At 36.4% G+C, this 13,806-nt stretch overlaps 1 protein-coding gene and 1 long non-coding RNA gene across 4 annotated transcripts in view; one reads left to right on the forward strand and one right to left on the reverse strand.

Annotated features, from left to right (window-relative positions):
- Positions 1–11,202, forward strand: part of LOC106883232 (tRNA wybutosine-synthesizing protein 2 homolog) — a 44,956-nt gene extending 33,754 nt beyond the window's left edge. For all 3 annotated transcript variants that reach the window (XM_052968374.2, XM_052968373.2, XM_089352497.1), the window contains 5 exons: positions 316–683; positions 962–1,112; positions 3,471–3,580; positions 7,380–7,537; positions 9,717–11,202. In XM_052968374.2, coding sequence (XP_052824334.1) covers positions 479–683; positions 962–1,112; positions 3,471–3,580; positions 7,380–7,537; positions 9,717–10,370 — 1,278 coding nt within the window. In that variant the 5' untranslated portion in view covers positions 316–478 and the 3' untranslated portion in view covers positions 10,371–11,202. The remainder of the gene's footprint in view (positions 1–315; positions 684–961; positions 1,113–3,470; positions 3,581–7,379; positions 7,538–9,716) is intronic.
- LOC149135614 (uncharacterized) overlaps positions 1–13,806 on the reverse strand; it is a 33,279-nt gene that overhangs the window by 16,328 nt on the left and 3,145 nt on the right. The gene's annotated exons all lie outside the window — the stretch shown is intronic.

Below are 13,806 nucleotides of genomic sequence, written 5' to 3' on the forward strand. Positions count from 1 at the left end.
AAGTAAACATTAAAATAGTGATAATTATGTTAATGAATAGGGTGTGATCTGAGGAAGATATGGTAGCTATTTCAAGCAAGTTGATCTGTAAAATCATTCATGATGACTTGTTTTTTTTTTTATTTATAAATTAATGTGATATAGAATAGATAATAATGTTTTATATTGGTATTATTAAAATAAATACTAAGTGTGTTCTGGTATCATTTAAGTTGAAAATACACCCTTACTTTCCTCTTGCATGTAATAATTCTGTATTAATATGAATATTTTTAAAAAATTCATTAACTTGATTTTTTCTCTCTGTGATTTCAGGCAGTTTTTGGAGAACAAATGTTTGATTGATGCCAAATTTCGCTTGAAGCATCTAGAATCAGATCGAGTTGCTATTCCACTTCTTTCTGTAGACCAAGAACTTCTGCACAAGACACTCTCAGATTATTTCAGCCTTGGAGATGGCTGTGACTTTGAATTAAAAATGGTCAAAATGATGCCATCAAAACGTTCATTACTTCGCTCACCTTATCAATTGCTTATTCAAGGATTGGAAAAACTTCTCACAGATCATGGTTATATTCTCAACAAAGAATTAGAACTTGATATTGCCAAAAAATGGGAGTGGCATGAAGATCTAGTTATGCTGCCAAAGAATTCTTTCAAACATGAAATTTGGGCTCAGTTTGGTAAGATAATTTGATTTTATTTAGTTTATTGTCTAGTTTCTTTATCTTGCAAAGTAAGTCTCTTAATTGGGAGCCAGATCCATACTTATATTGCTTAACTTAAGAATAAAGAATATGAATATGGGCTTTTTACAATGAATAAAAATTTTAGTGGAACAATGCAATGTTGTACATCAGAATTTGAATTCTTAGCCTGTGTATTTCTAATCTTGTATCATAACCATTTTATCATCACTGCTAATTGTAAATGAATTAACTAAACTATATTGATATTTCAGGTTCAGAACTATGGGAAACCATTTCAAATTGTCTGCAATGTAAACGACTGGCAAGGAAAGAGGTCATTTCAAATAATGACTACCGAAGACCTCAGGTTACATTACTGTTGGGAAACAATGGCTGGGTGAGGCATGTTGACAATGGTATTCGGTAGGTTCAAGTTCATTACCTCATTAGTGAATGCAGGCAATATGTGGTAGCTTGAAAAGGAATGGTTGTGTATGATTTGAATGCTAATTCATATAAATGTTGATTATGTTTTTTAATGGGTTTGTCTTGAGAAAGAAGATTTGCTAATGGTCATCAAATGTTCTTAGAAACTAATGAAATTTCAAGTTGATAGCTACATGAAAAACATGGGCAGGGAGAGAGCTCCAGAAGACTGCATTCTGAAAAGGAAGTACTAGCAGGAGGGGTTAGTGTGGTCCTTGGAATAAGAAGTAGAGAGTCAAGTAAATCTGAAGTACCTAAGTGGTAGTGGTACAAGATCAACTAATTCTGAGGAATTGAAGCCACTGTAATTACAACAGAAAAGCAGAGTGAGAACACTACATGTCTGTGGACCAGTGATTAATATGTATTGATTAGTAATTAAAACAGTTATTGTTGAAGATATCTTCTTGTTTGTCTCTTTTCAAGTGGTATGGTAATTTTCCTTATGGTATAAAACTAGTTTAATTTCTTCACAGATATTTTTCTTTGTTTTGTCAACATCCTTACATTCTAAAATTGGAGATCTATCTTCAAAGGATTTTAATATATAAAATATAAAATATCTAGTGGAGTAGGACATGGTCTAGTTACCCACATAGTTAATCAGGTTATTCTGGAAGCTGTCATCCCCAATGACTGGTTTAGCAGCATTATAGTCAGTTGTACAAGAGTAAGGGAGATGTCTTAGATAGAGGTAATTACAGAATCATTAAATTGCTGGACCAGATGATGAAAGCTATGGAAAAAGCCCAATTAATTAGGAACAGAATCAAATTAGATACAAAGAAGTTTGGCTTTGTGCCAGGGAGAAGCACTACTGATGCTATCTTTATAGTCAGACAACTTCAGATGTATTTGGCCAAGAATAAACCACTGTACTTGGCATTTGTTGACTTGGAGAAAGCCTTTGACAGATTAACGCATTGTGTGATATGGTGGGCTCTGAGGAAGCTGAGGATAGACAAATGGCTTGTGAAAGCTGTACAATCTATGTACAGAGCTTCTGTCAGTAAGATGAGTTACCCATGAATATAGTGATAAATTTAGTGTACGGACAAGCATTCATCGGGGTTTGGTTCTCAGTCCCCTCCTATTTATCATCATCCTCTAGGCCATAACAGGAATTCAAGACTGGCTGTCCCTGGGAACTGCTATATGCTCTTATAGCAGATTCTGTAACCAAACTAGAAAAGAAATTTCAGGTGTTGAAGCAAAACCTGGAATCAAAAGGCCTTAAGGTTAACTTAGTAAAGACTAAGGTTCTAGTTAGCAGGAAAATGAACAGGACCTTTCACCTATCAGGTAAATGGCCTTGCTCAATTTATAGGAAAGGTGTAGGCAGGAATTCTGCATGGAGTACTCAGTGCAAGCTATGGACACACAAAAGGTTCAACAGAATAAAAGGGAGGTTATCAGTAGTGTTTGCATGTTGAAGATGCACAGGAGCCATAAAAACTACAGCTACATGGGAAATGGATTTTTCAAATACCCTGGAGGCTCATTAGAGGTAGTGGATAATTTCTGCGACCTAAGGGACCTAATTAGCAGTAGGAGAGGATGTACAGAAAGTGTGATCGCTAGAATAAGAATAGGATGGAGAAAATTCAGAGAGTTTTTGCATCTGTTGGCAACCAAAAGTATCTCTCTCAGAATGAAAGGAAGATTGCATCATGTATGTGTATGAACATCAATGTTACATGGTAGTGAGACATAGGCCCTAAATGCAGAAGACATGCAAAGACTAGAGAGGAATGAAGCTAGTATGCTTCGCTGGATGTGCAGTGTCAATGTACTTGTGTGACAGAGGACTAGTTTCTTTGAGAGAGAAGTTAGGCATAAGAGGAATTAGATGCAGTGTACAAGAGAAAAAACTACGCTGGTTTGGTCATGTAACATGTATGGATGTAGAGATATCTGACACTTTGCTGTACTCAAGAAGACCCATCCACCACAGTAGAATTGATACCAGTGCTGATACCATGTAAAAAACACTGGTGTTGGTGCCATGTAAAAAGCTTTGATGCTGCTGCCACATAAAAAGCACCCCATATTTTGTAAAGTGGCTGGCACTAGGAAGGGCATTCAGCTGCAGAAACCATGCCAGAACAGACGATGGTGTCTGGTGCAGCCCTTGGCATTAAGGATCTTGTGAAACCGTCCAACCTATGCCAGCTTGGAAAATGAACATTAAATGATGACGATGATGATGATGATGTAAATTGGATGAATGTTTGCATGTACATTCCATGTACAGCAGCTACTTAAACTATATCTGTAACTTTTTTCATTTCACAGCTATCACTATGATGTCACCAAATGTATGTTGAGTGCTGGGAATATCACTGAGAAATTACGAATATCTACATTTGACTGTCGCCATGAAACCATAGTTGATCTTTATAGTGGTAAGTGTTGTAGTTTTGTGACTGCAACTAAACAACACAGAATTCACATGACCAAGTCAGCCTTCCCTTGAATAGTTATAATCATCTAAAGCAACCACATGTGTTTGAAAATGTATATTATAAAACCAACTAGGGTTTAATTAAAAATATTTATTACCAAATATATTTGTATTGAAACCATCTTAAAAGCACACAAAATTTAGAGATCGCACATTCTTTTATTTGTTTCAGTCATTTGACTGCGGTCATGCTGGAGCACTGCTTTTAGTTGAGCAAATTGGCCCCAGGACTTATTCTTTGGAAGCCTAGTACTTATTCTATCGGTCTTTTTTGCTGAACCGCTAGGTTACAGGGATGTAAACTCACCGACATCGGTTGTCAAGCGATGGTGGGAGGACAAACACAGCCACACACACACACACACACATATATATATATATGACGGGCTTCCTTCAGTTTCCATCTACCAAATCTACTTACAAGGCTTTGGTCAGCCCAAGGCTATAGTAGAAGACACTTGCCCAAGGTGCCATGCAGTGGGACTGAACCCGGAACCATGTGGTTGGTAAGCAAGCTACTTACCACACAGCCACTCCTGCACCTACATGTTAATTAAATGTCAGTTAAATATTCTTTTGAAAATTTTAAAACTATTAAGTATTTCATGATGAGGAAGTTTTTGGTTAGCAATACTTAATATTGGTTTAGAAGATGTATTTTTGCTATGATGTATATATTTATTTGGGCCCTAAATAACAAAAAAAAAAGAAAGAAAGAAAGGAAAAATGCACTTGTGAACAATAGCTCCATTGGTTATCAATTTCCAACAGATCAATAACTGTTTCACATCTTTTTCTGATGGTGAGAATGACAAGGATATATCTGCTATTCAGACAGAACAAATACAAAAGGGATATTTTTTCGATGTACCAATTCATTGCCAATTTCTTGTAGTCTTCTTTCTTACATGCATCATTATATGACTCTGTGTTCTATGTATATGTATACAGTGTGTGTATGTGAATATGTCTACATTGAAGTTGATAATTCTGAATAGATTATGAAACACCTGCCACCTTAATGGAAGTATTACAATTCTTCTTGCCTCTTACCTCTCCTGGTTATATTACCTTTTGTGTGTATATATATATATATATATATATATATATATATATATATATATATATATATATATATATATAAAAGAACATGTTAGACAATGTGATCCCAAGTTTCTTTTACATAGGAAAAAGACAGGGTGGTCACAGCTGGGATTCTTTTGATCATGGGTGTGCCTTATTAAGGCTGACCTGAGGTTAAACAAAAGCAGCAATAACAACTGAATAAGTCTTTGTTGCTTTATAAGAGGGAAGGTACAGGGATGTGAATTCACATTCAAGAGTCTTGGTGCAAATGCTTGAGATAAAGAGTTTGTATCTTGTAAGCAGTCTTTTGAGTTGTGGTGGTTATAGACAATCTTCTTTGTTCTACTCATATTGTTGATGTTTAGCTCTGGGTCAGCTATGATTGAGCAGTCATACAATCAAAGGTGATCCAATTATACCGATCTATTTTAAAACAGGGGCACCAGTATTTTCTTAACGAAACACTAACGAAACACTGTGAAACTTGGGACACTGGTAGAATGTGTCATATAAAACATCTTTTACTCTTAGTCTTCTTAACAAAAAAAAGGAATCCGCAAGTTATTCCACGTTAAAGTTGTCGTATTTCTGTAATTTCAACCAATCACTGACGTCTATTCAGCTCAATAGAGTTACTGCTTGGCGGTCATAAAAATGTTATTCCCTGTGACATATTTCATCCGGTTTAATCGTAATTTATACGCATATATTGTTTATATAATAAATTACGCTGTGCGTATCTATGTGTGTAACAATTTTAGAGTTCGGATTCTAGAGTTAGGGTTAGGGTTAGTTTTAGGGTTAGGGTTACGGTTACGGTTAACAGTCTAGTTAGGGTTAGGGGATTAATACGATATACACCGTTACAGCGCTAACTGTTTTCAACTGAATAGACGTCAGTGATTAGTAGAAATTATCAAAATAAGACAATTTTTTACATGAAATAAATTCGAATACAAAAATATTTTTATGTTCTATAACACAAAATAGATAAGTATACGAAGTTTGAAAGTCTTTCCGTACCAAAAACACGACATAAAACATAAATGAAAACTGGCGCCCCCGTTTTAAAATAGATCCAATTATAGTAATATGGTTTCTTTCTAGATATAGGCACAGACACAATCACACACCTTTGGGTTCACTTCCACTGCAAGGCATTTTCAGCCAGTGTCTTCTTAGGGAAATTAGTTGATAGAAATTGTGTGGAAGCCCATCATATATCTGCATGTATGTAATGGGCTTCCATATATTAGACCGCAGCCTTGAAGAATTTTAGTCAGACAGATAAACCCCAGTACTTATTATCGATTTTTTTTCATGTCTGAACCACTAAATAATGAAGGACATAAATACACCAACACCAGGTGTCAAGTAGTGGTGCAGGAGACACAAAGATACATGCATGCATATGTGAAGGTGGGTGGCTTAGTGGTTAGGGTATTCAGTGCATGACCGTAAGCTTGTAAGTTCAATACCCAGCAGTGCATTGTATCCTTGAGTAAGGCACTTTATTTCTCATTGCCCCAGTTCATATATATATATATATATATATATATATACATGTATGTATATATATATATATATATATATATATATATATAACAAATAGTGAGGGATTATCAATCCAGGCAAAATATTTCATAAGTTCTCTGTTGGTACACCAGGCTAACAATATCACTTAGATTTGGTAGGATCCAAAGTTATGGTTCATTACAATTCTATGTTGTAGATCCGTGAATGGGCTTCAGATAAACTGGATTTTACTGAGTGATATATAATAGACAAGTTAAGATAATAGTCATTGCATATAATTCTTTTATTATAGCAAATTTGGCTTACTGCTGTTTCCAGTAGTCATCATAGATAGGTTTACTCAATTGATCTATTGATCAATTGAGGTAAATTGAAAGACTTAAGATTAATGATACCTTCATCAGAGCCAGCATTACATTTGTCTTCATCTTTGGCTTTAATTGACAACACTTTCGAAAACAGTGTTCTTATGTCCTGTAACTTAGTGATTCCACAAATAGAGATCTCAGTGAGATAAGTACCAAATAAGTGCTAGGTTATAATTGACTAAAACTCTCCAATGGCTGAAACAAGTAAAATATTTTTAAAATAGTATATCCAGCATTGTATTATCTATTGTGCCATTCTCTCATTTTGTTTTAGAATGGTAACATGTGATTGAAGTATGATTTTGCTGTTGTCTCTTTCAGCTTGGGTGACCATGTAGCCACCTCTTCATTGGTTTATTCTACTAATTTGTAATTTATCTGAATGAGAAATATTTCCCTCAAATGTTTGAGAAGTGTATCTGTGGTAGGGAAAAGAGATCTGTCTAACATCCACTTCACATTATGAAGTTGGAGATTCGTGAAACTTAGAGATCTCTTCTTGGTTCTTTCAGCCCTACTTTGTGAAAACACTGACTGCCAAAAGTACGTTTACTTGCATGTTTGTGTGTGTGTGTGCATATGTATGTGACTGTGCACATATACTTGTGCGTGATATGTGGTTTTGTGTGTGTATTTTGCATGCATTCACATGTAGTTACATGTATGTGTGAGTATTTTTGTATATGAATGTGTGAATGTGTGAGGCAAAGTCAAGATGATTTGTATTGTTTTATCTTATTATTTTTGTAGGCATTGGTTACTTTACTTTGCCATACCTTGTCCATGCAAAAGCTAGCATGGTTCATGCCTGTGAATGGAACCCTGATGCAGTACATGCTTTGAGAGAAAATCTCAAACTCAATAAAGTAGAAGATCGTTGTATCATACATTTTGGAGATAATAAGAAAGTAAGTACATAAATAAAATACCGCATTTGCCAGTGTATAAAATGTACCCCAACTTTACAAGTATATTTTGTGAAAAAAATAAATTTAATATGTTTCATCATACACATTTGGAAAGATATTTTAAAGTAGCTTTGTAGGGAAAAATGTATGGTTCTGCACATGTAAATACAATGCTGTGACAGTACACTGGAATGCAATATGAAACCATAAATGAAACCTTTGTATTACTGGTACAGTCCATCCAATGGACTTCCACAGATTCTGTTCACCTAATTCACTGACAGGTCTTGGATCAGCTTCAGGGTGTGGTAATGACATTTGCTCAGTGAGATAGAACCTGGGGTATTATGACTGTGAGTCGAGGCGCAATGACCCAGTGGTTAGGGCAGCAGACTCGCGGTTTCGATTCCCATACCGGGCGTTGTGAGTGTTTATTGAGCGAAAACACCTAAAGCTCCACGAGGCCCTGGCAGGGGATGGTGGCAAACCCTGCTGTACTCTTCCACCACAACTTTCTCTCACTCTTACTTCCTGTTTCTGTTGTGCCTATAATTCAAAGGGTCAGCCTTGTCACACTGTATCACGCTGAATATCCCCGAGAACTACGTTAAGGGTACACGTGTCTGTGGAGTGCTCAGCCATTTGCACATTAATTTCACGAGCAGGCTGTTCCGTTGATCGGATCAACTGGAACCCTCGACGTCGTAAGCGACAGAGTGCCAACAATTATGACTGTGAAACAAACTTTTTAACATTTTACTAAAAGCAGCAAAAACAATGAATTTTAAGTTCATCATCATCATCATCATCGTTTAACGTCCGCTTTCCATGCTAGCATGGGTTGGACGATTTGACTGAGGACTGGTGAAACCGGATGGCAACACCAGGCTCCAGTCTGATTTGGCAGAGTTTCTACAGCTGGATGCTTTTACGTGTCACCCGCACGAAAACGGCCACGCTCGAAATGGTGTCTTTTATGTGCCACCCGCACAAGCCAGTCCAGGGGCACTGGCAACGATCTCGCTCGAAAATCCTACAGGAGCCAGTCAGGCGGTACTGGCAACGGCCACGCTCAAAATGGTGCATCTCATGTGCCACCCGCACAAGAACCAGTCCAGGGGCACTGGCAACGATCTTACTTGGCTTGCCGGGTCTTCTCACGCACAGCACATTTCCAAAGGTCTCGGTCCGTAGTCATCGCCTCGGTGAGGCCCAATGTACGAAGGTCTTGCCTCACCACCTCAGCCCAGGTCTTCCTGGGCCTACCTCTTCCACGGGTTCCCTCAACTGTTAGGGTGTGGCACTTTTTCACGCAGCTATCCTCCTCCATTCTCACCACATGTCCATACCAGCGCAATCGTCTCTCTTGCACGCCACAACTGATGCTTCTAATGTTCAGCTTTTCTCTCAAGATACTTACACTCTGACGGGTATTCACATTGACATTACACATCCAACGGAGTATACTGGCTTCATTCCTTGCGAGCTTACGTATGTCCTCAGCAGTTACAGCCCATGTTTCACTGCCATGTAGCATGGTTGTTCGTACGCATGCGTCATACAGTCTGCCTTTTACTCTGAGTGAGAGTCCCTTTGTCGCCAGCAAGGGTAAGAGCTCTCTAAACTTTGCCCAGGCTATTCTTATTCTAGCAGCTACACTTTCAGCGCACCCACCCCCACTACTAACTTGGTCGCCCAGATAGCGGAAGCTATCGACTACCTCTAGTTTTTCACCCTGGAATGAGATAGAAGTTGTTTCCTGTTTGTTTGCAGTCTTTATTGCACCTGAACATCTGCCACAAACAAAAACTAACTTGCTAGTTAACCTGCCTTTGATGTTGCTGCACCTCTTATGTGTCCATAGCTTGCACCGGGTACATCTTATAGAGTTACTACCTACTCCTTTTCTACATACTGAGCAGGGCCATCTACCTGAAGGGGTTTGAGTTATATCATTTATTTATAAATAAGGTGTTTGCATTCTCCTATATACCTGAGTCATGATTGAAGTGTTCTCATTGCAACCTTGACAATTCTATCACTGTAAACTAATTAAAGCTGTAAATGTATTATTTAAAAAATACATACTGAGATTGTAATAGTGATTAAATTTTCTCTTATTTTGATTGTTTGTTTTTAAAAGAATGCCAATGACTCATACTTTTCTATTTTGTTCTAGGTATGTCCCCATGGAGTTGCTGACAGAGTAAATCTAGGATTGTTACCCAGTAGCAGAGAAGGTTGGCTTCCAGCCTGTTTATCTCTTAAAAGTGACATTGGTGGCATCTTGCATATCCATGAGAATGTTTCAACAGCATCAAGTAATAAAAGTGAAGAGATTCGAATGAGAATACAGAACCGAGCAGCCGAAGCAGCAGCAGAACTTTCTGCTACACTACAGGGTCAAACACCTTCTTTACCTCTTTACCGAAACATAAATCAACACTGTGGTGGTAATAGTAGTAGTAGCAGTAGTACCAGTAGCATTCCAAGACAATCATATCTACCTAGCGACTTTGGCAAATATTCAATGGAAGATAATTACACAACTGACTCTGATGATGGTGATATAATAAAAATCTATGAAACTTTGAATTCAGATCAACCACTGAGTGAGAAACATTTACAACGGCAAGAAAAATGGGAAGAATGGGCAGCAGATGTGGCAGCTTCTATCAGACATATTCTAGAAGAACTACACTGCAAACCATGGGCAACTATTGTAAAACACATTGAGCATGTTAAACCATATGCTCCCCATATAGATCACTTGGTGCTGGACCTTGAATGTCGCCCAGCAGAAACATTTTCTCATGCTGGAATGAATTATTAGACCCAACTGAAATTGTTGGGCTCTTATTGTTGTATTTATGACAATTCAACTTTGTGAGATAATCTCTGGAGACCAGGCAATTAGACAAAGAAATAAAAGAAGGTTCATAAAATTACATTTCATTTCCATGTCCAGTGTTGGTCTCTCACTCTAGTTGTCATCTTGTAAGTTCTTATTCACTCATGTAAATAGGTCAATCATACAATAATCTTCATTGATTTTCATGAACCAAATTACCCAATACAAAGCCCTATTTTAATATTACCTCTAGTTGTCTTCCAGTACAATCAAACATCAATTGGATGGTGCAGTGATTATGTTGATAAATTGTGGACCCAGTTGTTTTACCATATGGTCAGTATTTCAGTGACACAACAGTAAACATATGCTTGTTTTGTTTTGTAATTTCTTGTATCATTATTAGTATCATTATTAGTATCATTGTTTGACCCATGGTAGCCAAGTGCCTCTTACACATTTAAAAATAAATCAATCTCCTTCAACTGCCTTTTTTTTTTAAAAAAACACTTCTTATGCTTTTACTGTTGTTCTTGTGATGGTGGTGATGAACAGATCTGTGATTATCCTGTTTTCATTTTGAACACATTTTTCTAAGTACCAGGAGCCTGGAAGATGTTTTATTGTCAAGTCACATATTCATTTCAGTTCTGTTCTTGTATGACCTTCATTACTCATAACACAGATTCTTAACATCAAACATATATAAGCAATCTGAATGATTTCATAGAACTACATGTTGTTGTTTTTGTTGTTGTTTGTCCCAGGTTGGTCCTGATTGAGCAAACTTATGATTAAAAGCATTCCAAAATGACCATTGTCTCTCTCTCTTTATTTTATTATTTTTTTCTTTTTATTGTTTCTGTTTCTGTTTCTGTAATCTTAGATATCCCTTTTAAGACTATCAGGTATGTCAGAAGGGAAATTTCGCTGTTGTTTCTAGTAATTCATGTAACCACATAGAGGCTCGCTTTAGTGATTTTGATTGTAGTGGTTAATATTCATTATCCTTGAACAAAATAATCCAATAAAATGAATGGCCAATCTGTTTGGTTCTTTTAAATTTCACCTGTTAAGTAATTATATAACCCTTGCCATCTTGTTTCTCTTTGGAATTTGTTTTCAAGAGTGGACTTGGTAATATTCTATGTATTTCTTAATTGTCCAATCCAAATTGTTTCCTTACAAAAAATAGTAACTGATGAATTAAATGTATTATTTTTGTCTGCTGTAAAAGCATGAAAAGACAGCAAACTAGCAAAGTTGTTAGTGTTTTGGCTAGAATACCTTATAATGTTTGTTCCACATCTTTGTGTACTGAGTTCAAATTCTGCCACGGTCAACTTTGTCATACATCGTTTCAGGGTCAATAAAATAAGTGTCAATCTATGGCAGTGGATTTGCAGAGTTGTTAGTATGTCAAACAGGAATGTCTTCTATCTATCTGGCCATTTGCATTCCAACTGCAACAGCTGCAATGACACTAGTGCCAAGCTGTATCAGCCACTAAATCATTAGGCTTTCCCTTGGACAACATCAATAGCATAGAAAGGGGAGACTTGCATACATGGCAACTGCCAGTCTTCTTTGAAATTGAAAAAAAATCTCTTACCTAAGCCTAAACATATAGATACAGGATCAACACTGACCAACAGAGGCCTAAAGAAAGCTGTAAAACAATTTAGTACAAAGATGAACACTATTTTGAAACCTGAATTAAATTTCAAACGATATGTAAAGTAAAGAAAATAAAATTCTCATCAATAAATAACTGTTGTTTATGTTTTCCACAAGAGTAAAATTCTAGAACACTGAAAATAGAAAGAAAGGAAAAGGATTCATAGAAAATGCAGTAATTTAATTTACTTAAACATGATTGCTGTGGAGATGTGGTGTGTTCCTGCAGGCTTGACTGGTTGGTGGGTTCATTGGGTTAGTGATTCAACACATTGGTAGCATAACAGATAAAATGGTTTGTTTCAATCATATTGCACAGCAGGATGGCGCATGTGAATAGTTTATAACAACTGAACTCATTCACTATTTTAAATAAACCTTTCATTAATTCAATTATAGATTTATATATTGCTCTTAGTTCAGTGATTATCTTTTATAACAGATACAACACAATGAAAGACCACAACACTGTGATTTGAATACACATACTCCTCTCTGTATGCCTCTAGTTTCTTTCTCATGATGATATTTACACTATTCCACCTTCTCCAGGTTAATATTCATAATGAGTAAGGCAGCAAGCTACCAAGATTGTTAGCATGTCATGCAAAATGCTTCACAGTATTTTGACTGTCTTTGCATTCTGAGTTCAAATGCCACTGAGGTTGACTTTGCTTTCATTCTTTTCGGGGTCAATAAAATAAGTACCAATTGAGTATTGGGGTCGATGTAATCGACTTAGCCCCACCCTTGAAATTGATGGCCTTGTGCCAAATTTTGAAACCAATATTTGTAATTAGTATTAGCAGGGACAATGAGTTCAACAGTCACATGTGTGAGTCATCCAACTAACTTACAAGCTCTGCTATGAGCCATTAATTGATAAAGAGTATCTTCTATACAAGTCACATACATATGCAGGTAAATAATTCAAATACAAAATACCTCCGCTTCATGGCACCTACAAGTATAAATTCAGAAAAAGAGCATCTGACAGTCATTACTTAGTCAATTTAAAAGTAATTTTAGTGCAATGAAAAGAATACCTCAACTGTATGCCCTGCCACCACCACTACAACTTTGCTTCTTCTGAACTTTCAGAAAAAATGGATTTTTTTTTTTATTATGAAATTCTCTACAAATATCTTTCAGATTGTGAAGATTCTGATTGTATTGGAATTTCTTGGAAGAAATTTTTTTGAAAGATGAGGGCGTTTCAGATAATTCACACAAGTTGACTTTGTTCCCTCATAACTTTCAGAAAAATAAGTATTTTTTAATGAAATTTTCTACAAACACCTTTCAGATTGAGTTCATTACAATTATATTGGAATTTAATGCAAAAATAAATTGGTTGTTGCACTCATATATGCTGACATACATGACATTTAAAAAAAAATTTCAAGTGATATCTCTTAAAGACAATATTGCAGTTTGTTTTATCCAAAGAGTAAACATAGTCAGCTTTAGAATTAATTTGTATTTGTGCCTGTTAAATCCAATACCCAAAAACAAAAATGGAAAAATAGAAACAAGGAAAGAAAAACAAAATAAAGAAAAACATCAATTCAACAACCAGTGTCTCAATTGGTCACACACCACAAGGTTCAACGGGACCTAGCAAACCAAGCCAACACACTCATGGTATTACGATGGGTGGTGGCAAGGCTAAGGCACTGGAACAGCCAAGCACCCACACAGGCATCACCTGACACCTCAATAAAGTGAGCTGGCAACAATG

The sequence above is a fragment of the Octopus bimaculoides genome, chromosome 5 (assembly GCF_046866305.1).
Source record: "Octopus bimaculoides isolate indiv1 chromosome 5, ASM4686630v1, whole genome shotgun sequence".
NCBI classification, from domain to species: domain Eukaryota; kingdom Metazoa; phylum Mollusca; class Cephalopoda; order Octopoda; family Octopodidae; genus Octopus; species Octopus bimaculoides.